The sequence below is a fragment of the Gymnodraco acuticeps genome, unplaced genomic scaffold (genome assembly GCF_902827175.1).
Source record: "Gymnodraco acuticeps unplaced genomic scaffold, fGymAcu1.1, whole genome shotgun sequence".
Taxonomy (NCBI): domain Eukaryota; kingdom Metazoa; phylum Chordata; class Actinopteri; order Perciformes; family Bathydraconidae; genus Gymnodraco; species Gymnodraco acuticeps.
In genome coordinates, this window is record NW_022992090.1 from 1,389,489 (window position 1) to 1,414,414 (window position 24,926).

Below are 24,926 nucleotides of genomic sequence, written 5' to 3' on the forward strand. Positions count from 1 at the left end.
CCTGACCTTCGGGTGCAGAAGCAGCCCCTGCATCTTCAATTCCTTCTCGGAAGCGCTCTATTGGATCCTGCTGAACATCGTCAGAATCCCCTCCGTCCTTCACCTACTGGACGACTTCCTCCTCATAGATCCGCCACAGGACAGCTCAGGGATCTCACTGGCCAAGCTTAAACACTGCTTCAGGAGTGAGGTGTCCCTCTCTCCAAAGAGAAAACGTTAGGTCCCGAGTCCCGACACACGCTTAGAGTTCTTAGGCATCATCCTCGACTCCATAGACATGAAGGCGTCTATCCCCTCCGACAAATTGCAGCGCATCTGGGACATCACCAAGTCATACTGCGAGCAACAAGTTATCACAAAACAACAGTTGCTCTCCCTTCTCGGACACCTCAACTTCGCCATGCACGTCATCCCCCAGGGGCACTCGTTCATCTCTCGCCTCCTGGACGCAGCATCAGCGGTCGACAACCTCCATGACTGCGTTTTCTTAGACGAAGGCTGCCGCTCAGACCTTCGGTTCTGGTCCCTCCTGCTCGCCCACTGGAACGGAGTTACTTTCTTTTACGATGACCTCGTGTGTTCCTCTGACTCAATGAGGTTCTTCACGGATGCCGCCCCATCCGTGGGTTTTGGGGGTTTCTTCCAGGGAGAGTGGTTCGCAGGGTCATGGCCCCGTCAATTTCTACCTCAAGCAAGTTCTCATTAAATCTGGCCTATCACCTATATCATACCCGGGACATTCCTTCAGGATAGGTGCAGCCACCTCTGCTGCTAATCAAGGTCTCTCTACCTCATCCCTACAACAACTAGGACGGTGGTCCTCCTCCGCCTTCACAACCTTCATTCGTCCGGACATCAGCGCCGTACGGGCTCCCAAAGATCTCTCAGACCCTAACTATGGTATCTATGCATATAACTGGTGGTGGTTCATAACACGTCTACACGTAATATACATGTCTCATCATGGTATCGGATTTCAAACTGCATTCCTGTCCTATCCGCGGGCCCCCGCCCACAGGGAACAATGTCTCGTCTCACGCTGCACCTACCTGTAACGGGCTTCATCTCCTGCACGCAGGTATCCAAATCCCAGGCCCTTGCTCAAATGTGTCAGTGTAAAATGTATATCCTGCGAAGTCAGGCGTGGACTCGGGCCACCGTACACTTCGGTGTCAGTTACAAAACAAAGAGGAAAAGAGTAAAGAAGGAAAAGAAAAATATATATCCTGCGAAGTCAGGCGTGGACTCGGGCCACCGTACACTTCGGTGTCGTGGCTCCGGGCCACCGTACACTTCGGTGTCAGTTACAAAATAAAGAAAGAGTAAAGAAGGAAAAGAAAAAGATATATCCTGCGAAGTCAGGCGTGGACTCGGGCCACCGTACACTTCGGTGTCAGTTACAAAACAAAGAAAAAATAAAGAAAGAGAAAAAGAGTAAAGAAGAAAAATATATATATATATATCCTGCAAAGTCAGGCGTGGCTGAGGGCCACCGTACACTTCGGTGTCGTAGCTTCGGGCTACCGTACACTTCGGTGTCGTGGACGTTGGGCCACCGTACACTTCGGTGTCAGTTACAAAACAAAACCGTTCGACCTTCGGGTGGCGTAGTCAAGCCCTGCTAGCCAGGCAGGCAACCCGCAGGTCGTTTTCAGATAAGACCGGCACTGATTTCGGCAGTCAGAGTCTCAGCATGACCCGTAAGCTCCGGCAGTGATTCCGGCCCAATGCCGCTTACATATGTTAATCTATTATCTTTCATTCCCAGATCACCACAGTCACCCCACAAGGTAAGCAACTCAGTTCATCTCAGTATTTCATACTTCACTGGTTTTGGGGATTTCATCGGAGCGGTTCTTTCCCTCCTGAATGATTATCCTGCAAACCGGGGCCTAATCGCCAAACACCATTACATTCTCCTGTTGTATTATCGTGGCAATCATTTCATTCATATGACGTGTAAACAATAAATATGTAATTCTTACATCACGTCTCTCCGGTTTGAAATTGATTTCTCATTCAGTGCTACATAAAATATGCAAAAGTTGAACCTGGCAAAATTCACTACACCTAGATATTATTCATTATTTCAGCTATTATCTTGTCTCGAGAAAGACATTTAGTTAATTGCATTAATCCCTGTGTGGAAATAAGGTAATAATTTATCAAAAACACTTTTGCACATGCACTACTTTTGAAACTTTCCAATGTCTGGTAACAATTCCGGTAAATGAATCACAGTATAAACTAAAGCAACAGAATTATTTTTAAAAGCTGAAAACGAATGATAGAAAAATCCTTTCAACCAAACAAGATTAGATTAGATAGAACTTTATTAATCCCGAAGGAAATTCTTTTTGCCAGGTTGCTCCAAAATTACAATACAGATAAATCTTAATAAAAGTATGCAATATACAATAGCTCAATATACAAAGTTTTAAAGTAACGTATATTCATATTGCACATTCTAGTAAAAATACTAAATATCAAATACTAAAAACAACTAATAGCTAAGTAATTTCTCATTGTACTAAATAAAATAAAGTTAAATATTAAAACTGCAGATGTTATGAGATTATGACATTATGAAATTAACCTAATATTGCACATGGTGTTATAGTTTAATTTTCCTGCCTACAGAAGGAGGAGGAGTTATAAAGTTTGATGGCCACAGGAAGAAAAGACCTCCTGTGGTGCTCCTCGGTGCTCGCAGTCTACTGCTAAAGGTGCTCTGATAGGCCTCCAGAGTGGCATGCATGGGGTGAGTTATTGTCCAGGATGCTGAGCAGTTTCCTCAGCATCCTCCTCTCTGACACCTCTAGCAAAGGCTCAAGCTCTACTCCCAGGACCGAACCAGCTTTCCTGATGAGTTTATTGACTCTATTGGCGTCAGTTGCCTTCAGCCTGCTGCCCCAGCACACTACCGCGTACAATATGACGCTTGCTACCACCGAGTCATAGAACATCCGCAGCATGGTTCTGCAGACATTGAAAGATCTGAGTCTCCTTAGGAAATACAAACGAATCTGACCTTTCTTGTACACTGCGTCTGTGTTTTTAGTCAAGTCCAACTTATTGTCTATATAGACGCCCAGGTACTTGTAGTGTTCCACGATTTCTACCTCTGTTCCATTGATGGTGACTGGGGTCGAGGGGTCTTCCGTTTCCTGAAATCCACCACCAACTCCTTGGTTTTTGTGACGTTGAGTTGCAGGTGGTTTAGTCCACACCACTCCACAAACCTGTCCACCACACTCCTGTACTCAGCCTCCTGATCCCTATTGATGCAGCCTGTTGAGTTGTCTGTAAACTTCTGCAGGTGACAGGACTGTGATAGGGATCTGAAGTCAGAGGTGTATATTGTGAACAGGAAGGGAGACAGGACCGTCCCCTGTGGTGACACTGCACACTATGGTGCCCGTAGCCTGACATACTGTGGGCGACATGTGAAGTAGTTGTTGATCCAGGCCACTAGTGAAGCATCTACCTGCATGTCCAGAAGCTTTTTGCTGAGCAGGGCAAATAGTGTTGAAAGCACTGGTGCTGCCTGCCTCTTCCAGGTGTGTATAGGCTCTGTGCAGAAGGAAGATGATAGTGTCTTCCACTCCAATATGGGGCTGATAGGCGAACTGCGGGGGTCCAAGTGTCTCAACGACTATCCGGAGGTGCGTCAGGACGAGCCTCTCCAGTGACTTCATGACGTGCGAAGTCAGAGCCACTGGTCTATAGTCACTGTTTGTTTTGGGATGCTTATTCTTGGGCACAGGAACCAGAAATGAGGTTTTCCATCGGTTGGGGACAACCTGGCGTTGTTGTGAGTGTGGACGGTCGGAGCATAAATAACGTTAGCTTAGCCAAGCTCCATTTAGAAAACACGCATTTTAAAAAGGGTTTTTCGCCTGCCGTCTGTCTGCAGACTTGTCAAAGCATTAATTCATGGTTTTTACTAACCGGTATCAGTATGTTGTTACTTCGGCATTATTTTGAAACGTGTATTACAATTAAATCACGGTCAAATATGTTCATCTTGTTGTAGTTGTAGCCCCCTTGCCAGCGATTTTCTCTCTAGTTTAGCATACTCAGCCCGACTCAGCCTGATTGTTCCTGGCCCTAGAACCACGATTTAGTCGGGCCCGAAAAAAGGTGAAAAAGTAGCCCCGGGCCAAAACTAGGCCAAGTGGAAACGCAACCAAAAACGTGCCCCGCACGGCTCGGCACGCTTAAAGCGAGCTACCCGCTGCAGTGGAAACGCGCCATTAGAGAGCCCAGTTAGTAGGGAGGGGCAGTAGGGCTGAGGTGGCTGGACAGGGGCTAAGAGTTCAATTTGCAATGGTCAATACAATTATTTGAAAAGAGCAAAGAGACCAAGGTCTAGGAGCATTGTGCAATGAAACTTCTATATGAATCAATCAATTATCCACACACAGTAAGACTCAGTCCTGTAGATAGGAGTAAATTAAGTAATCGTGAGAGGAGCATGCATACAGACAGCAGAAACCAAAGGCTGCCATCCAGCTCTGTTTATGTTCTCGTTCTTACTGAAGGCACAGAGGACACAACGTTGCCACTGTGGCAAACTATACCACTGACATAATCATAATAAAAAAAAGAGACAATGAAAAGGCTCAGGCAAGCCGTAAACAAAAATGAAAGCCCTTTTTGTTCCTCAGTTCTTTGAACACCAGAGTACGAAGCTAGAACACATGAACAATAGCTCCTTTTTAGTTTTCTTTGAAGTGTTTTCCATGATAACACACTTGCTCTCTGATCGACCCTAAACATCATTCAACTCAGTTGGTGGCAGCAAAATGTGAGTGACAGGTACAAAAGGTAGTGCTGTATGTAGACTACCCACTGTCTACAAGCAACTTTGCAGCAAGGCTTTGGTCAAACCAATAAAGCTTCCAGTCTTTCTTTGGTTTATGTACTACCGATTACAAGACCTTCCTCTATGGCATTTAGTTAGATTTCCACAACCACCTTTAGTGATAAAAAACGTCCTTATAACTCATTAATATGTCTACAGTTGTAGGCAATTAAATATCACAGGAAAATGGGGTTGATGAATTGTACCTTGACAGGTTTCGTAGCCATTTATTTTAGAAGCATCCATGCATGGTACTGTATATCATGAACCGGCAAACTGCTGTCATAAGCTAAATAAATGCTTTGCAGCTAGAACATTTTAAACGGCTTGAACTGGATAATGCTCACAGGTTCCTTATATTCACGTGCAGCGTTTGATTGGGATGCATTGCAGCATTTAAGGTACTGTAGTGTGCCAACAAGGTTTAGTGACAAAAAAGAAGCGATGTGTTTCTTAGCAAATCATTTGAGCATGTCTGGATTTAAAGAAGGAGGAGGATCTGTCTCTTAAAAACGGTGGCAGTTTAAGAAAAAAATAAAGAAGGTGGCGAGGATTAGGACTGCTTTAGCTGAGCTCATTTACATCCCCAGCACCGGCAATCTAATGCTACTTGAGCAGGGATTAAGCCTCTCTCCCCTTGACTTTGATCAGATATACAACACTTGTCTTTCTACTTAGAAATATTCACCCCCAAGGATTGAAAGGAAGGAGCTCATGTATAATTTCCACACTACCTTAGGTTTTTCCTTTGTCATAATCCCTGTGTTAATGCTAGGCAGGGACTATGTCTACAGTACATTTCTCATTTGCTCCGCTCCAAGTCATGTTAAACATTTATAGGGTTAAGGAGTAGTAAAGGGATCTGGAATAGCTGCAGAGATGCGATTCATATTGCTGTTGAGGGTTATTTTAATATAGTGAGCACTTCTTCGTCATTTCAGATTTTAAATGAATAAAGAGAAATGATTTAAGTTAGTAATAACTTAAATCCACAAAATAATTAGATTATTTTAAAAGAAAAACAATCCTCAAATAATATTTGTATTTTTTAGTAAATGTTAGTTACCTAATTATTTAATGCAAATGCTGTTACACTGCTGCTCTTTATCAGATATTTAAAAGATGTCTTGCTATACTTTGGAAAACATAGTGAGATATTTTAATATAAGTATGAACTGTAGACAATTTAGCACCCAATTGGATTTAAAAAAAATCTTGCGATAGCAATTCAAAATTTGAGAAGCAGAGAGCTGAAAAAGGAATAGAAGAGAGAACTGATTGTTTAGTCCAGTCAAATAACTAGATATGGAATATCGGCCTTATTCTCTTATTCTGTTAGACAGTGCCAGCAGTAATAATGACAGTGTATCAATAAACCTCATTGTCATGTTACCACGCTGTCCCTGTTTGCTGTCTCGCTGCCTGGTTTAATGAATGTCCAGAGACCATTTAGATGGAAGAATCGAATTGGGCTCCTGGGAGGGGCTGTGGCAACTCACCATTAGAATAGCCAGTAATTCAACATCTCACTGCCCTCCTGCTTGAGGCTGACGCTGTCTGCTTTTGATGTCAATCTTTCAGTCTCTTCAACCCTATACTTATAACTCCCCTCCATTTATATCTAATTACCGCTCTGTCTCTGTTTTTGTGTCAAGCTTTTAAGCTCTCTTTAAAAGAGACAGTGTCACAGAATAAACACACATTTATGGCTAATTTAAATGGGATACTACCGGGCCTTACTTGGCTTCACAGAGTAACTATATTATTATGGGATACCTATAACCCTGACAATCATTTCAAGCCATCAATTAAGTTTGTTCAATAGTGGTGTTATAAACATGATGGTATTGTGTTCACAAGGAGCAATATAAATGAAAACAAATACTAAATTGCAGCACTTTATCCATACTGATACCTACATACCAAAGTGTAGTAATGATGTTTAAATTGGTCCAAATTGGGTTCTACTTCTTCATTATCCTGCTATAAAAATCTGAATTTGTAATGGAAAATGGTATCACTGAATAAGTCTTTTATTTCTTCATCATTTAGTCTTTCCGTCAGTTGTTCACACAAACATTTGATAAACATGGTGGACTTTGGAAGTAGGTTGAGGATGGAGAAGAGAACTTGGAGAAAGATAAAAGAGAAAGAGAGATATAAACAAAAGAGGTGAGTGGTTGAGAGACTGAGGTGTACGCAGACAGTGGGGGGTTGGATGATGGATTGGGGAGGGATTTGTGTTGCTGTGTGTTGAGTGTGACACAATTGGTGATGAGCAGAAACGGCAGGATCTCAGAGGAAATAAGATCAAAGGACCATCTGCCCACATACAGGAGCTGGGCTGTTTTTAGTCGCAGGAGAAAGTGGCTCAGGCAGTGCCCAGGCCTAAAAAGGAATGATGTTTCTGGCCCATGGTTATAGAGGCTAACGCTATGCTTAAATGGATGGTAAATCGTTCATCTGCAGCTTTTTGTTTCCTCTGAGCTTGACATTTTCTAAACATATGCTCAGCCATTTTCTTTTTGCTGTGGCTTGCACTGTAGGATAAGTTGGCGTGAGCAAATTTGCTCTGCTGGCTTTGGGCTCTCTTAGGATTTGAGTTTTAAAATGGGTGGGGGAGATCTCTGACCCTTTTTTGTTTATGTTCTTGCCTAGTAATCCACTAGCACCAAATATATATATACTGTATATATACTAATTTATTAAGACACGCAGTTATTTTTCCACTTTTCATCTCAAAGAAAATTGTTACATCAATCTGCTTAAATAAAGAAGCAATTGAATATACACTCAGACTTTTTTTCAGTAAATCATAGTAAGGTCAGTTTCAAGCGATGGAGAAGGCTTTTTCAATTGACATTAGAAAACACAATACAAGACCATTATGTTATATCAGTTTATCAGAATGGCTCTCTGTCAGTAGAATCCTTTTTTTTTTCACTGTATGAAGTGGTGGCTGTCATTTAAAATAATAACTGTCAAGGTTTTACCGGGCTAAAATACCCCGATAAAATCCCTTCCTGGTGGGTTGAATCCACTTAGACCTCTTTTCAGAAACTGTATTGTGTTATTCCTGATAAATACACACTGCATTTTTCTCTACCCCTGGACCTTCCTACTGTTCAACTGTCAAACTGCAAGAGGTTATTGCCAGCACAATGCCTTTACACATACATATTACAACATTTGGGATTAATTAAGTACATATTTATCTTATCTTATACTTCCCAGATGATTTGCGACAGTGTGAGAAACGGTCTCATAGGCACAGTTAGGGATAAACAGCATGCTATGAAGAGCACTAATCAGTCATAAATATACCAACTGTCAGAGAGAAAATCATCAGTATGCTATAGAGGCTTCTTCACTCTTTGCTCCTGGTGGTTGAGCAAAAGATTTTGCTGAGACAAATAACCCGAGTACAGCATCTTCAATGGGTTCAAACCCTGGGCAAAACTGCATTTTTGAATAGCTCTGGAAAACATCTATTATCCATCAAGCAATGCACACTATTGAAACTTGTTTTAAATATTTCAATACTTAAAAATACAAAAAAAATAAATAAGAGGCACAGCAGGGAAGGTTGCCTTCACCAGTAGGAAGAAATATATTACAAATAATAATTTATGAAGGTTTCATGGTGTCAATCTGCAAAATCATTAACCATGTGCCTGTGTTTGTTTGCAGGCAGAGTCTGTATTTTCCAAGCAGTGGTCGTTCAGATCACTGAGCGTTTGCTTTCGGGAAAACAAGATGTAAGACAAATGGGCTTTCGGTCCAGTAGGACACTATACAGGAAGAATGGATCTTCCAAACAATGGGCAATCCTGAAACCAACAGCCTTTTTTAACTGCCAGACCTGTAAAATGCTCCATCTCTGAGAGCAATGTCTTCTGTGGATCCCACTACATAATGATGCGATCATTTCTTTTGTCCTCCACATTCACTTATAATAGTCAAAACAATCAGTTGTATTTTAAGGTCCTGAGGAAGATGGAAAATGTAATGATTTAAACATCTCCTCCGATAGCAGTTTGCCATATTCATGCATCAGCAGTCTAAGTATATTCGACCTGCCAGGCAAGAGAAAAGGCACACAGTAAATATTGCATTTTCACAGGTTCCAGGAAAGACTGAATAATGTGGCATTACCACTTAAAATCCTTCAAATTGTGGCCTCAGTCTTTCTCTGCTGTAGCTACAGTATGAGTTGCTGATGTTGTATCTCACCTGGACAATGGCTCTGCAGTTGGTGGGCAAACACAATGGACTAACCGCCAGATTTATCATTTGTTTTACTGCCCATCATTTCCAAATAGCAATAATAAACTTAGTGTGCCTTTAAAACATATCTTTGTAGCTTATGCAGCCTGTTTTTCTTACCCATACGGTGCCAAATGAGAGGTAACTGGGACCTCAATAAAGCAGAAGGAGCAAACAGCTCACTGAATAAAAAAACATCAATCCGAAAAACCGGTACATATTCCAAAGAAGAGGTGCCAAACTCCTGTACTCCTCTAGATTCAGCTCAAGTCCAACTTTTGAAAAAAAAGTAATAGATTTTCAACTTTTGCTAACGGCATTGATGCATTTAAGCTACTTGCTCTAAATGTATAAATATTAAATTAACCTTTTGAGGCTCTAATCAACTTGTTCAACGTGATTAATATTCCCATCCCATCATAATACAATACTACATCTGTGGCGCAGAGTAGTCCCCCAATCACACAACATCAATCTGTCAATCATGTCAAAGCAATTAGCTTTATGCATGCCATGGAATTCATGCGACAAGAGGTCAAAACAAACCAATCAACCCCTCATTTTAAATGTCTTAGGGGAACACTCAAATTGGAAGATAACATCATGTATTCTCCACGATACCCTACAGTCATATTGTACATCTGGGAGAAAGAGTTGGTAGCAGCATCTGCAGTTAAAATGATAAGTCACACATTTTCAGTGGTAAAAGATCCTCACCTCTGCAGATCGGCACAGGGAAGTCCCACACCGACACACCGGCTGTGTTGGTCACACAGGTGAGGAGTGAATGTCCGTCGAGGACGTAGCCGGTGACGCAGCGGTAGCGGATCTTGTCACCTACGTTGAACTGCGTTCCATTCAGTATTCCTTTGGGTGGAACCCCTGGGTTTCCACATGAGTTGCTTCTTAGCTCTGCAACAAGGAAAGATAAGAGAGAGTTGTTAAGAACAATATGTTGCTGTATAAAATATGTACCAAAGTGTGTCTCTAGTAATGTAAGCGAAGCAATTGGGTTTAATGTCATAGTTTTGGCAACCTAAAAGCTGTCCCTGTTGTATTGATAATGGTTAGTCATCTCAACTTTAGTGTTAAGAGTCTTTATCACTGTTATTGGCTAGCGAATGACAGTCTGACATTTATGCCACTGCTACTTAGATGCTTGCACTGCCTTGGGAGCAGTGAAGTACTGCATTGGCGTCCTAGCCATCTCTTCACATTGAGAGTTCACTTAATGATATAAATCTTTAGCTGGAAGCTACAATATGGAGCTGAGAAACAACAAGTACATCCACACAATGCACAAGGAAGGACAAGGCAAAATAGTCAAACATATTGCAAGAACAAGCTACAGCAGCAAACTATAATCCTTTTCCTTTACACTGTTGAGGGGCCTTGTTGCTTAATAGTAGGGAGGGACGAACTGAAATGACTATCCTTCAACGGTGAAAAATCCATGTCACAAAGAAATCCAAAGCAATGAATGTGAAATAGACATTCGACTTTTAAAAGAAGGCATTGTTTGATACCTACTTCAGGACCTAGGCTGAAACATAATTGACCATGAACACTGAATGAAGGTCCCCGGGCTTTTTGCACAAACATCTAAATCTGCTCACATGGATCTCTTGGGTTTATAACTGATATTTATATATATATAAATACAATCGTGTTAAAATATAGATCTTAAAAGAAAATTGCATGCAACAAAACAATGACAAATAATATTACTTGTGCAAAACTGAATTTATATTTTTCTGAACCCCTTGGCAGACATATTTTGGAAGTTGGCATAGTAATACATTTTACTATAGAAAGCAATTCCCAAGGAATGACTACCACCATCATATGCACTTATGCGCTCACAGAGTCAAAGTAGTTATGATCATGGTATTCCTTTGCAAACTATTGAAAAGGAATTTTGATCAAGATCTACTGTAAGCTGTGAAAGCAGGACTGGAGAACTCTTCCATCCTATATTCTTCTGGTTGACTACAACCTTACAGTACATTTTGTTCTTCAGTTTAACCACCATTACAAACTCAAAATTCCCCGGGTAAAAAATGCATCGGCAAGGATAACATTGTCGGCTTCTTTTTGTCTCAGCTTTATATGTTGACAATTCAGTTTGAAGGCAGTGTAGCAGCCAAAATGCTTGTTTTGCCTTACAGTTAGGGTTGCAAAGGGGCGGAAAGTTTCCATGGGAAGTTAAGCTGGGGAATTTTGGAAATATTCGATGCAAAATTAAACTTAAAAAACATGACATTTCAACAGATTTTTTATTTATTTTATTGAACAATTATTTGTTTCATTGAAGAACGAAAACAGGAATGTTGAGTTAAATGTTACTCATCCGCCCCAACCCCACTCATTAAAAAATGAACATAAATGCACCTCCATCCAAAAATCCCCACAAAGTCCCATTCAAAATGTTGAATGAAAAGAGCCGTCCTCCCTCCAAACAGTCCCATTAAACATGCAAATCTTCCTTCAAGCAATCCTCTGCATTTTTGCTAAACCCTTTCAGTCAACGGGCTCTTCCTGGGCCTCATCAACATCACACTCTGAGTCTTCCTCTTCAGTGTCACTGTCCAGCCTTGTTGAGGATGGCTCTGTGTCAGGCTCAGAGAGCCTTAGGTTTGCCCGAATGCCAACCAGTTTTTCCACTCTCACATTTGTGAGCCTGTTGTGAACCTTTGTGTGGTCTCAATAGCCATGCAGTAAGCAATGTGCTATGGCATGGATATTCAAGTGTACTTGAATGGCATCTGTTTGTTTTAGTCAAGATTATGCTAAAATATACTTTCCCCAACTACAGTATATTTAAGTTCCCTATGAAGAGCAAACCTTCAATTTAGAAAATTCCCAGTTTATTCCCATAAATTCCCGTTAATTCCCAAGGAAAGTTTACATCTTTGAAAATTCCCGTAATTTTGCAACCCTACTTACAGTACTTATTATTTGTATTATCTTATATTTCTGTTTGCATCACGTTTAATTCTTATTGTTTATCACTTCCGGCAATGGTCACGTGGGTGTGGTTTATTGGTATTTAGTCACCTGTTGATGCCGGTTTGGAGGATATGATGTAGGAAGAGGGTGAATGGCGCTCTGATACTTTGACCATCTGGTCTGGAGTTGTATATTGTTTGTTTTCGTCTTTATTAAACACCATGGACTACAAATGACTACCGACTCCTACATGGAACGCGTCACAGCAAAGAGCACATTTTAGCCTCTCAGCGGCTAACTATAGGGAGTTATTGCCGCTACAGGCAGGTTTGGCCTTGAACTAAGCTAATGTTACTCAACTAACACCTGTTGATGTCTGTCAGATTGCACACTAATGATCTAGGGTGATTTTTGTAGAAGGACCCTGCGGTCATCATTCACCATATGTATGGTATCAACTGCACTTGTGAATATTATTAGTTACAAGTTGTTGTTTTTTAGCCATTCACGCAAAATGATAATCAGGGCATCATAAATTAAACTTGGCTCAGCTTTATGATAAAGGACACATAATAACATTTGTGAGTAATGATCAATAACCAATTAGCCTAATCAGATCCAGAGTTGGCTTGTTGATAGAAATAAAAACGTCCTTCCATCCTACAGCTTCTCACTGATCATGCAGTCAAGTTAAATTGTTATTTTTGATATGCGCCATCTGTTTCTGGCTAATTATAACAACTGGCAAGCCAGGGAACAAAAATATGTTTTACACTTCCATAAACTGTGTTGAAGGATAAAGAAAGCAGGTGGAAACGGGAACTCAGAGCACGTGTGATTTATTTGTTATAGTGTGAAAGATTTTTAAACACAAATACAATATACAAAAAAAAGAATATATGTATTCTTTGTTTTGAATATATACACACAGCTTCCCCCAACCCCCCAAGTAGCTATAATTTTTGATTGACTTTACACTAAGCGATAAGTTATATTTGGACAAAAGCCCCTGCAAATGAATCAGTCTGAAAAAGAGTCAAATGTAATGGCTTTATTATGTATTATGTATGACCCATGCAATTATTCTATTTGAAGTTGCAATAACTCCTTCCACAAGTAACTCAGAGTCAAGACATCAAGTGTTTTAAAAATGGAATTCTATGATTGACAGCTTATTTAAATGTTGTTTTTGTGAGAGTCGCAAACCAAAGGGTTGTTAATATGAATATTACAAAAGGAGTTGACAATAACTGCAAGCTGCAGAGAATGTATGCATCCCTCCATGGCACAACAAACAACAATCTCCAGGGGAGTTACTGAGAGCCTTTGTATTTCCAATGTATTTGTTTAGAATATCACATTTTTAGAGTTCAACAAAGTGTGACAAAGCACATCAAAGGCAATCTAAATATCTAAAAGCACCACAACAAGCCTTTAAAGCTTAGTGCAGAGGATGTCAGATTAAAATGTCACATTCTTGGGACTGATGTTGTGTGCAACTACACTGGATGTTATTCAGAACTCCCCGTGACCAAAAACTGTTTCTGCCACCTTCACACCATTAGTGTTTGAATGGACATTTACCATCCAAGGAGGTTGATCACTGGAGAAGCACACTGCGCTTTAGTTATTAAACACTAACCAGACAATTAAAGAAATAAGATAAGTGACATTAAATACAAAAATTATTTACCAGAAATATCAGTAAACAAATAAGGGATATTTGATGTTGTAATAAAAGCATCGTCTGTTAAACTGCGTCTATGGGTTTATGCTCGGAAACACAAGTTAATTAATGTTGTCTGACCAGGAAGTCAAAGTGTTAATGGCTGTTTGAAACAGAAGCAATGGAAGGTGGTGCGAAAAGCCGGCTATCATAAATAAGGGTCACAATCAAACATTTTTCTCTCATGGAATAACGCTGATGTAAACATTAACAATGCCTGAATTACATTTGTAAATTATAAAAGAAGAGGTTCGATGCCTGGCTCTTTTTCTCACCTCAGCCCACATCACTGCAAATGCCGTAGCATATCATTCACATCATTTGAATCATGACCCCTCCATACACTGAATGGAAGCATCTGCCTTTTACAATTGCATTTTTTTTTTTTTTATAATCTGAATCCATGAACTGCAAGCTTTCCTTTCTAAAGGATTAATATCTAAATATGATAAGATGGGGTAGGGGTTAAGATTGCATCCATGTTTGCCAGTGTTTTCAGACTCCTTAAGAATCCACGTAGGGAAGATAAATGCAGTAGGTTAAAGATGTGACCATGCAATTGAAACCCTACAGTAGCAGTGCAGCAACATAGCTTTTCTCCTCAACCAACAAAGCACACATTTAAGATGGAAGTCTGAAAGACTAAGATGCTAAATTGGATGGAGAAGTGCAAAATGACTGGCTTTATTGTAAACTATTGGTACAATGTATTTTTCCTGTCATATTTAAAGAAATATGTCAACAAACGTTCTTTGAGTCGTCTTTCCATAATGTATTCCAAATACGTGTTTTGTATCAGAAGTGCAATACTCATAGCTGCTGTAACTCGGATATGTTTGAGTAAAATCAAAAACTCAGAAGTTTGTAGTCTGTTGGCTTTTCCCAATCATACTCTGTGTACTCTGAACAGAAGCCTCATTTCAGCTGCCAGATGTTGCAGGGACCACAGACAGATTGCACTCAGCCAAATAAAAATGTGATAACATATCAATTATTTTACAGGGTGACAACAGATTTTCCAAGAAATGTTACAGTTTTTAATAATTTCCCATGGATGTTGTATGCAAGAGAATGGTGCATTTGAAGCTCATGCTAGAAAACTCAAAAAAGCAAGTGACTAAAATACTAATTGTGGCGCATGTTGTACAGTTGAGTAAATGCATGTCCATGGTGGAGAATATAACGGTTACATTCAATTAAACTGACTTTAAGAAATGTATTGCTATCATAATTACTTCCTGGTGGTTGTTCTTGAGAGAACTATACAGAAATAAAAGTGCAAGCTAAAGTAAATGTTTAAAGAAACTCACCCAAGGTCACTAATTAAAAAGTAATAGATGCATCGCAGCTGTAATTATACCAGCACTGACTCATTGGCCTTTGGTATATGGAAAGTCATAACTAATATCTCAGACAGGCATGGCTCTTGAATGAATTCAAAGGATGTGTTGCAGACATTTAAAGCAGTTGGTTTGGATAAGGCCTCTTGCTGAGGGCAAAGTTAAATTCTGTGCCTCAATTGCTTCTACAGTAGCTGCATATCTGAATGTAAAACTGGGGGGGAAAGTACTTTTTATAAAAGCCTGCACTTAACATTTAATCAGGATTCCTACTTTTACAAGGGTTTGAATACCCACCCTAAAGACATCAAGTGTTTTAGATTCAGTGTTAGCCCTCAGCAACCAAGTGTTGCTGTCTGGAGGACCCTAAATACATTCTTGATATAACTGAACCTTGGGAAAACATCTGCTCCTGAACACCAGGGGCTAGGGAAAAACCTAATGAAAACCTATACAAGTGTTTCTTCAAGGAGGGAAAATGAATGCAAAAAATGCTAATGCAATGCAGATGGGAGTGCTTTTAACCTCCCAGAGCATCAACCAATCTGCAAAAAAAGCCTCATTCAAAGTAGGGCATATGGTGCTTGAATCATAATACACAGCATATATCATTTGTGATGCCACAGAAAAATAAATTCTAACACTGTGGAGAAATTGAAATATGATGCTGCAGAATGGCCAGATAAATATATCTGACCTGATCTGTAAACTGAGAAAAAGAACACTGTTAAAAACCTTTACAAAAATGTTTTAATAGGACAAGAGATATTTACCTACAGTTGCGTTTGCAAACAGCGGGTGTGAGAGACTTGCATTATCCCTCATCACAGAGATAACGAGTGAGTTATGTGAACTAGTAAATGAGGTAGTTGGGTGCGAGATTTCTCTGGGGCTGAGCTATTTATTTCGTCTGTGTATATATAATGACTCTGAAGCCCTTTGAAGAAGATGGAAGTTTGACGGAGTGGCAGTGTTTATGAGCACACAAGCAGCACACTTTCCCCACAGGAGCCGCCTGAAGACTGCCTGTCGGCTTCCTGGCTGGCTGCTTTACTGGCTGCTGAGCTGGATTCTCATACAGTCGGGAAAAAGGAATATTGACTGAACCCATGTTGCATCAGAGGGCAAAGCAGCTGGTAAACAACACATGCAGGCATACAGACTTTTACAAGTCAGTGGACAATCTGCATTGCCACAGAGATAAATGAAATGATTTGGGGCGAAAGATGAAACTATTTTTTAATGGGTCAGCTGTCATTCATGAATTGTTCCCAAATAAAGGGCTGGTTGAAATGGCAGCGAGGCAGATGTTAGAGGTTTTTACTGCAAATACACGACCTGCAAAAAGATAGCATTACTCCCAGCTTGTTGCATGTACAGTATGCTGCATGGCTGCATCTCTATCCTAGGAGAGCACCATTGGCCCGACATCTCTTCTCCTTAATAAATGCAGCTTGACCCTTCAGGGCCTTGCATAATATTTACAGTGTAGGAAAAAGGGCAGTAATGAGTACTAAAACTCACACAAAGTTGGAACTGGTTTGCATTCCAACATACTTGAGAAAAGATTGACAGGCCATTGAGAAATTAAATTCCATCTGTGTCCGTCACTGTCCTTGAACTGGCTAAAACTCACTTCATTGCATGATTCAATCACATTCGGCAGTCTACAAGCATCACACACATTGAATCATAAGAATGAGCGGCACATACATATTCATACAGTATATCAGATGTAGCTAACCACATACGCATGACAAGGAAGAAAGGTATACAGCAGTGAAAGCAAACGCAAATCAATGCATTACGGAAGAGTCAATTGTATATGTATGGTTTATATGCATCATAAGGGACTCTTTTAAACTGAAAATAATGAAAATGTATGACAATAGTCACAACGTTGAACAAGCTTTAACTGGTTTGATTTAATACTGGTATTTCTATTTATGACACACTGCCAAATTGAAAAGCAGCCTAACAGCATCCTGTGCCGACATTATGACGGTGCTAAATCCAACAAATATTGCATTAGTAATAGTTGCTCGACTAAAACCTCACAGATATGGTAACGTTGAAACCAATGAAGGAGGTTAGCCATAAAACAGTAGGGCAACAAATAAGCACAACTGGCTTCGCAAGAAGCTTATTTATGGGCTCTCCCAGTCTCATTATGTTATAGTCTGGGGAAAAAAAGTATGGCCGGCCAACACCATTAATAACTTTCCCATTTGTATGTTTCTTTTTAATACACTATCCAATAAATAGTGAATGCACCGTTTCAAAATCCATAGCAACATCATACAAAGGATTTCTGGGGACACGCCTGTAGAGGCGCGAGTAGATATACCTACTTAGAATGTTGCTTAAATATTTATGTTGTATGCCAGGTGCCTGTGCTGTGTACTTATCATCACACCAGGCTTTTTAAGAATGAATGATGGTTATAAAAGAAACTGAGATTATGGAGTAAGTATTACTTTACCACATCTTTGGCTACAATCCTTAATCTGTAGATTTCTACACAAAAAGCAACAAAATACATTGTTTTTATATAACATTCGCTGTTGTCCTTAATATTGACAAGAATATCCTTCACTGTCCTTAATACTCTTCTGTATTAGGTAGCGGGAAATATCTGTGCCTGATATGTAACAAAATGTGATTAACATCAGCATGCAGTTTTGGAGAAGATTACACAGGCAAAAGGTTGAGGCAGAACAACGGAGTAGAATTGAACTGAGCCACTCACTGCAGATAGAGAGAGAGTAGAAGGAGACAGGAGAGGGAGACAAAGAGAGCAGGAGACGCAGAGCACACATGGGCAGATGGTGAGGGGAGAGGTCCTGGACTGGCTAGGTTTGAGGCGGGGGGAGGTGAGGAGGGGGTGGGAGGGATAGAAAACAACACCATGGAAGAGAGGTGGACTAAAGCTAGAGGATGGAGTCAGTCAGTCTGAGCAGGAGAAGGTAAGGATTTGAAAAGGTAAAGAAACAATGGAAGCATATTGGCAGGAAGAGCAGCTCAGAAAATAACTACATGGACAGGTGGTAGAAGGAGGAGAGAATACAATAGTAAGATGGCGAGATAAGGAGGAAAAGGAAAGAATGCTTAAATAACAAATTAATCATAAAAGGAATTGGAAAAAAAGAAAATGTGAAATTGATGAGATGGAGTTCTCATGAAGGAGCAAAGTAGGAAAACATATAGGGGTGATGGAAATGTCACAGAAAAAGAGTTGGAATTTAGAGAACTCCCCACTGCATTCAGCTCTGCTTCAACATAGAAAGCGCTGTACTCCATTAGTTCAACTAATTCCCATCACCATCTGCCATGCAATTTCAGATGCACCTGTGGAGTTGCAGAAAAGGTTCAGGACCTTGGGGGAAGGGATGTTGATTTGGAAAATATGAAACTAATTTGCTTAATAGAGGTACCTCGTGTTTCCATAACTCAACAGTGGAAGTTCTACAGGAAATCAGTTGAGGTTAGTGGGATCACACCTCCCTTTCATAAAAATATATATGGTATAGTTCTTCAGATATATTTTTATTCTGAGTAAAGACCTATCCTCATCGATGTCTCTGAAATTTCTTTAACCTTTTATTCAAATGGATTGATATCATGAACGACAAAAGTAATAGAGCAGAAAATATGTTTTCCTTACCTTCATAAACAACTTTAAATCCATGAGCGCTTACTGCAAAATCACTGGTAAGCCTCAGTGAAAAAATGGAGCCAGAACTGGTAACAGGCGGAGGGATGGTGAATCCTGTTAACCTGCAGATAAGAAACAAGACAACTCAGTAGGCTACTGGATTCATGATTGAAATTGACAGGAATCACATTAATATGCTAATAATATAATGACATTGTGCAGTTGTAGTTTGAGCCTAATTAAATGCAAAACCATTTTTAATAAAGTCAATGACGACAGTGCAACAAAACCTGCTTAAATTAGAAGAAATGCAGTGTGTGGTAAAAACATTTATTAGTTTTCACACAGGTTTTCCTCAATTGCAATGATCCTTAAAAGAAAACACTGCTGAAAGGTTTAGAGGCAGAAATCAAAGCACTACCTGGGTTTTTTCATCATCTGAATTATTTCTATTTAAATTTGATAGCGAACAAGACAGTTCATTTTGTACATTTGTATTGAGATATGTGTGCACTTAACACAATGATGAAATTAAATGACAAACAAAAATAACTATAACTTAGGTTTGACGTCTTTGAACAGTCATTAACTTAACACCACTTGTGAGTTTGTGCGTATAGTTTGTGTACAGATCTGCTCTGAAAATTGTTTGGCAATAACATACTATGAGATTAAAACCTTCCCCATTGTTGGATGCGGTTTGAGTGCTGGCAGTTGAATTGTAACACACTGCTTCATTACTGCATTTCAAATTAGGTGCAGATCCAAACAAATCCATTCACTTTCACAAGGTCATAAACAAGATGTGTTGCTGCCCATTCTTCAGGAACTGTTGCTGATGTTCTATCGACCTTCCACTGCTGTAATCCAGGCTGTGTAGCATGGGGAAAAATGTTTGCATAAGACAGAATGTCTCCTTTTTCTACTGCCATCTAGTTTTGTCTTGTTATTTTCCATTACTAGTTTAGGGTTGTTTGTGTGACAGAACCTCTACTTGACAAAAAGCTAGGTGAATAATGTCTGTAGTGGCTTGAGTGTGGAAAAACAGAACTTCCTCCTGTGACAGCAAGGAAGAGGGTGCTGTATTTACAGCTTCAATATAGTTTCCAATTACAGCACTGTGAACTGTGCTGGTCCTAGCAGTAAATAATTACCCTTTGTTGCAGGTACTGCACAGCATGCCAAGATGCTGCTAAAAGTCAATTGCCACATGATGCCATTTTGAATACATTTAAAAGAGGAAACAGAACTTAAAATGCGACCTTGTTAGATACTTAATCAGTCACAGGAGAACTCCCCTGAATTTGCATGCCAACATGGTCAGATTAAAAGTGGCGGCAAGCCTGTGCATCCCCTACAAGTCTTTGTTGGAGTGTTTAACAAAAACAGCAAGCACAGTAAAAAGGTAGCACTTTAACATTGTCACTTTTATGGTTTAACTTACAATTGTTTTTAATGAAACAGATGTTCCAAGCCGTCTTTAAAGTTAGCCCAAGTCATGGGATTCATGGAGGGGGTTAATTGGTGGCTGAGCAGAACAAAAAAACTACAGAAGAAACCGTATAGCTGCAGACACTCACACAAAAGGTTGATGCCACCCACCAAGGAGCGCATTGCAGGTACAAGATGACACTAAAGGCGCGTTTCCACTGCAGCGGGGTAGCCCCGTTTAAGCGTCCCTACGCGTCCTCGCTCTGGCCTCGGGCTGCCTCGCTGGCCGGCCCAGGCCGTGGCGCATTTCCATTACAGTTTAGGACCTGGGCTAGCAACGCAGTGTAGGCGGGGCGATCAGCTTTGTTTTTGTTCACATTTCTCGTTGTTCCGTCGAGCTCCCGCTGGATTTGATCATCCCCAATGAGATGAAGGAACGTCGTCACCTCCTCAGTCGACCACGGTGTGCTTTTCTTAGAAGTAGCCATTTTTGTAGCTCCTCCGTTTACAAAATGCTGTGTATAAAAATGCTGCAAGCTTGCTTCTAGATATATATGCGACGCTAGGGATGAACTCGCGCGCAATCTTGTGACGATTCTCTCTGACCAATCAGCAGTCGAGAGTGTTGACGTCACTAGTTCAGCCCTGGCCCTGGTCTGAGGGAACCACGATTTTATGAGGCCGGAAAAAGGAGAAGGGTCTAGCTGTGGCCGCGGCCAGTACAAGATGGTACACGATGGTACACGACACGCCCACCTGACACGACACTACGGTGGCTGAGAAGGGTCTAGCTGCGGCCGCGAAAAGTTGTACTTCCAAATATGGTCAGAAGAGAGCACGCCCAACACGTGAGGTTTACAGACAACAAACAACATGGCGCACCGAGTACAGGTACTTAACGTATTGTGGTTTTAGATATAATTACATACTATTTAGGTTCTCGTTTGTTTGTCGATGTGGCTGTTTAGCGCAGTGTAATTGTGTTTATTTTGCTATATATATATATATATATATCTTAGCTTGACATGCTCGACGTTCAGTTAATTTAGCATATATGCTAACTGAACATGCATGTACTCTAATTTTTATAAGAATCTGATTTTATGTAAGTTTTAAATATTAATTGAAGGTGTCTTTCACATTTGAATGTTTTTTATTTAAAACATGTATTAGCTCCTATACTGTAGACATGTAAATATGTATAATTATTATTTTAAGTGTGGTTTAAAGTTAAATGGTAGTTATTGGGTAGAGCCAAGTAACCCAGGTGGATGCAATCAGGTAATTAGGACAGAGCCTCTGTTTTTAGATGGGGTTTATGCTGTAGGCCTGACATTTAAACTAGCTGAAGGGCTTTCTGTTCGAACCACAGTGAAATCTAGAGGTTGTTTTGTGCATTAAAGGGTTACCTTCTGAAATTGAGGAAGTATGACCAGCTTTGTCCCATAGGATTATACAGGCCAGTCCATTGCTGCTTGTTTAAGGAGTTAACTATTTCCAATATTAAAGTCACTTAAATTGTATTCTATTTTATTCACCTATAGACAAACAACACAACACTCCGTGATGGAGCACGCCCAGAGCTCAACAAATTGGACTCGGACACCTTCCAGTGTCCATTTTGTGAAAGGACCGGGTCACACCCTGCTCTGATGGCTCATTTGCAGAGCCACCAGAGGTCGCTTGTGAAATATGGAGGTAAGTAAATCTATAATTCTATATGATCATTGTATACTTCATCACATTACATGTTACTTGTTAGATGTGTTTAATGCCTCACTCATTACATGTGTTATTTCTGTGCCCCAGGACATCCTTGGTGTAAATTAATTTTGAATTAGAAATTGAACATTAAAAATTAGATTTATATTCAGGTTATGAATTGTTAATAATGCTCGAATAGTATCCTTATTTGGGGTAGGCACAATATGAGCATAATCACACATTCAATCTGCAAAAATTCAGTTAATAGTCAAAAATATTATTGTTGGTGACATGATTATGTATTGCTCTCGCACAAACACCTTGTTTCAAATAGCATTTCCCAGGGGTGTTGCACAGAAAATCATTGCAGGATCCTGGACAGAGAAGACTGCTCTGGATTTTGAGGTGTTTGCAATGTCACTATCGTATTGTCACAATTGGCTATTATGCTCTTACTAACTTTTCTTCATACAGGGGCTTCCGAAGCAGACCCATGGGAATGACTGTGGTGTCTTCATGATAATGGTGAGTAAGGATAAGGCCGTGATATGGCACAATTGATTGCTCCTTAACACCTTTCATTTGTAAATACATGCAATAGTGATTCACCACCACTTAGACCTGACAAACGTTCTGTTTGAATCCCAATGTTCTCTCACATTATGCACTTGCAAATAAACAGGTGTGCAATAATAAAAGGATTTAAGGAATGTTCACATATAGGTAGGCCTCTCGTGCATCTTTCTTGTGGCGTTATCACCTCCACATTTTATTGGAGGTGTGTGACTACTTTCTCACTGAGTTATAAGCCGTCACGTGTACATTATGTCTTGCATGTGCTAATACAATTCTCATTACAGTATGCCTGGTATTTTGCCATGGAGGCCAGCTTTGACTTCAGCATTGTAAGTATTAAGGAAAGAAGTCACATTAAAATTCTATAACAAACTTAATGAAAATTGATGCTCTTTCTTTAGCATGACATGTCTCTCCTGAGAAGGTGGTGGTGTGTTATCCTGGTGGAAAACTTTGGACTGGAAGGGTATGCTGCAGTGCTACAAAAACATTTTAAATTGTAATTGTATTATCAAGAAGATTTGGGGGTGAACACCTGGCTCTAAAATTCAACCTTCTGGTGAAGAAAATGTGTCTTAATTGCAGGTATGGAAAGAGGTTTGCTCACTATAGTGAGGAAGGCAGGGCGACCCTTAGCGACAATTCAGGATCAGTCGTAAAAGGACGCATGCAAGCAGCACCATGGTCAGTGTATCGCTCAACGTATCTATGACCCTGTGTGCCTGTTTCAGAATGGGTTACTACTCCTAAAACACATACTACATAGAACTTATGGTATATGCAACATTTGTTTTGTGTGGTACTGTGTCATTCTGAATCGAGCCTGGATCATTTTTGGAGGAGTTGAACCATGCATGTAAAGCACTATCAAAATAATGGTTGACTGTCTACAGATGCCCCTGGACACTGATGAGGACCACTCCTATAACAAGAGGCCTTACAGCTTCCTTCCTAAAGAGTCGGTTAGTGAATGGACACATTAAAGTGTACAACCCCTGATGCATGTGATTTTATAATATTACATATGACTTCTTTATACCATCTTGTCTTATCAGTAAGATGGAACTTTGTTCTCATGACCTCGCCAAGAACATGAGTGAGGAAGCGCACCAAAGGCTGAAGGACTTGTGAAAGATTCCGAGGAGTTTATTATTTATTCAATATTTTTTTAAGTTGACCAGCTCTGATTTTCCATTTGATGTTCTGTTCAATAAATGTTCATTGAGGAAAACGGTATCAGTGTCATATTTTATATACATCACAGTGAATGCTGAACTTGCCTGACCATATACTGCAGTTGAAAGTACACGATGAAACACTGGCTTAATCAATACAATTCCCACATGCTCTACCCCGGAACCTGCGGTCTTCAGACTCTGGCCCCCCGCACCAACCTGCGATCCTTCGGGGACAGAGCCTTCAGTATGGCAGCCCCCACTCTCTGGAACGCTCTCCCTGCGGAGATCTGCAACATCCCCACGCTTGATGCCTTCAAAAGGGCCCTCAAGTCCCATCTGTCTGCCAAGGCCTTTGGCCCCAAATCTATTTGTTGTTTTGTCTGACTGCCTTTTGTTATGTTTGTTTCTACTCCTGTTCTTCTTTTTAAAGGGACCTTGGGTCTCATGAAAGGCGCTATATATATCCTATTATTAATACATCATTGGTAAGCATTTTTACAATATTCTGGCTTTCACTGTTCAAATGAGATGTCAACCATCAAAATGGGATAAGGGGTTCCAAGGGGTTCTCAAACGGATAGGTTATTAATTGATTTGCCTAATAGTTGCTTAAAACGGATAGGTTATTAATTTAGTTGCTTAAAATGCCTAATAGTTGCTTAAAACGGATAGGTTATTAATTTATTTGCCTAATAGTTGCTTAAAACGCCTAATGGTTGCTTAAAACGGATAGGTTATTAATTTATTTGCCTAATAGTGGCTTAAAACGCCTAATAGTTGCTTAAAACGGATAGGTTATTAATTTAGTTGCTTAAAATGCTACAATAACATGCCATGTACGGTCTCCACCGTAGGCGGCGTAGTTGTCGTCAATTCGCTTTTCATCTGCCATGCCTCTCAGCCACCGTAGTGTCAGGTGGGCGTGTCGTGTACCATCGTGTACCGCCGTGTACTGGCCGCGGCCGCAGCTAGGCCATATTGGGAAAAAGAGGGAAAAAGTACCCGCTAGCCCAACACACTCTCACTCCCTAAGCGTCCAGGAGCGACGTTTGGTCAGTGTCCGTGGCGTCCAGTTGTGACGCTCCTAGGCTCCTTCAGCGTCATAAAAGGACGCAAATATCTTTCAACTGATTGCAATGTATTCCCATCTGCGGCGGGATTTGACGCTCATGGAAGCACGGCATTCGTTTGTGTCGGCTGCCCTTAAAGGCAATGTGAGCGTCCATTCCCATTG

General features: G+C 40.4%; 1 protein-coding gene across 3 annotated transcripts in view; it reads right to left on the reverse strand.

Moving 5' to 3' along the window:
• The window catches only part of LOC117537447 (CUB and sushi domain-containing protein 3-like), a 268,893-nt gene that overhangs the window by 194,459 nt on the left and 49,508 nt on the right, over positions 1-24,926 (reverse strand). For all 3 annotated transcript variants that reach the window (XM_034202669.1, XM_034202670.1, XM_034202668.1), the window contains exons 3-4: positions 18,813-18,925; positions 9,851-10,045 (exon numbers count right to left, since the gene is read on the reverse strand). In XM_034202669.1, coding sequence (XP_034058560.1) covers positions 9,851-10,045; positions 18,813-18,925 — 308 coding nt within the window. The remainder of the gene's footprint in view (positions 1-9,850; positions 10,046-18,812; positions 18,926-24,926) is intronic.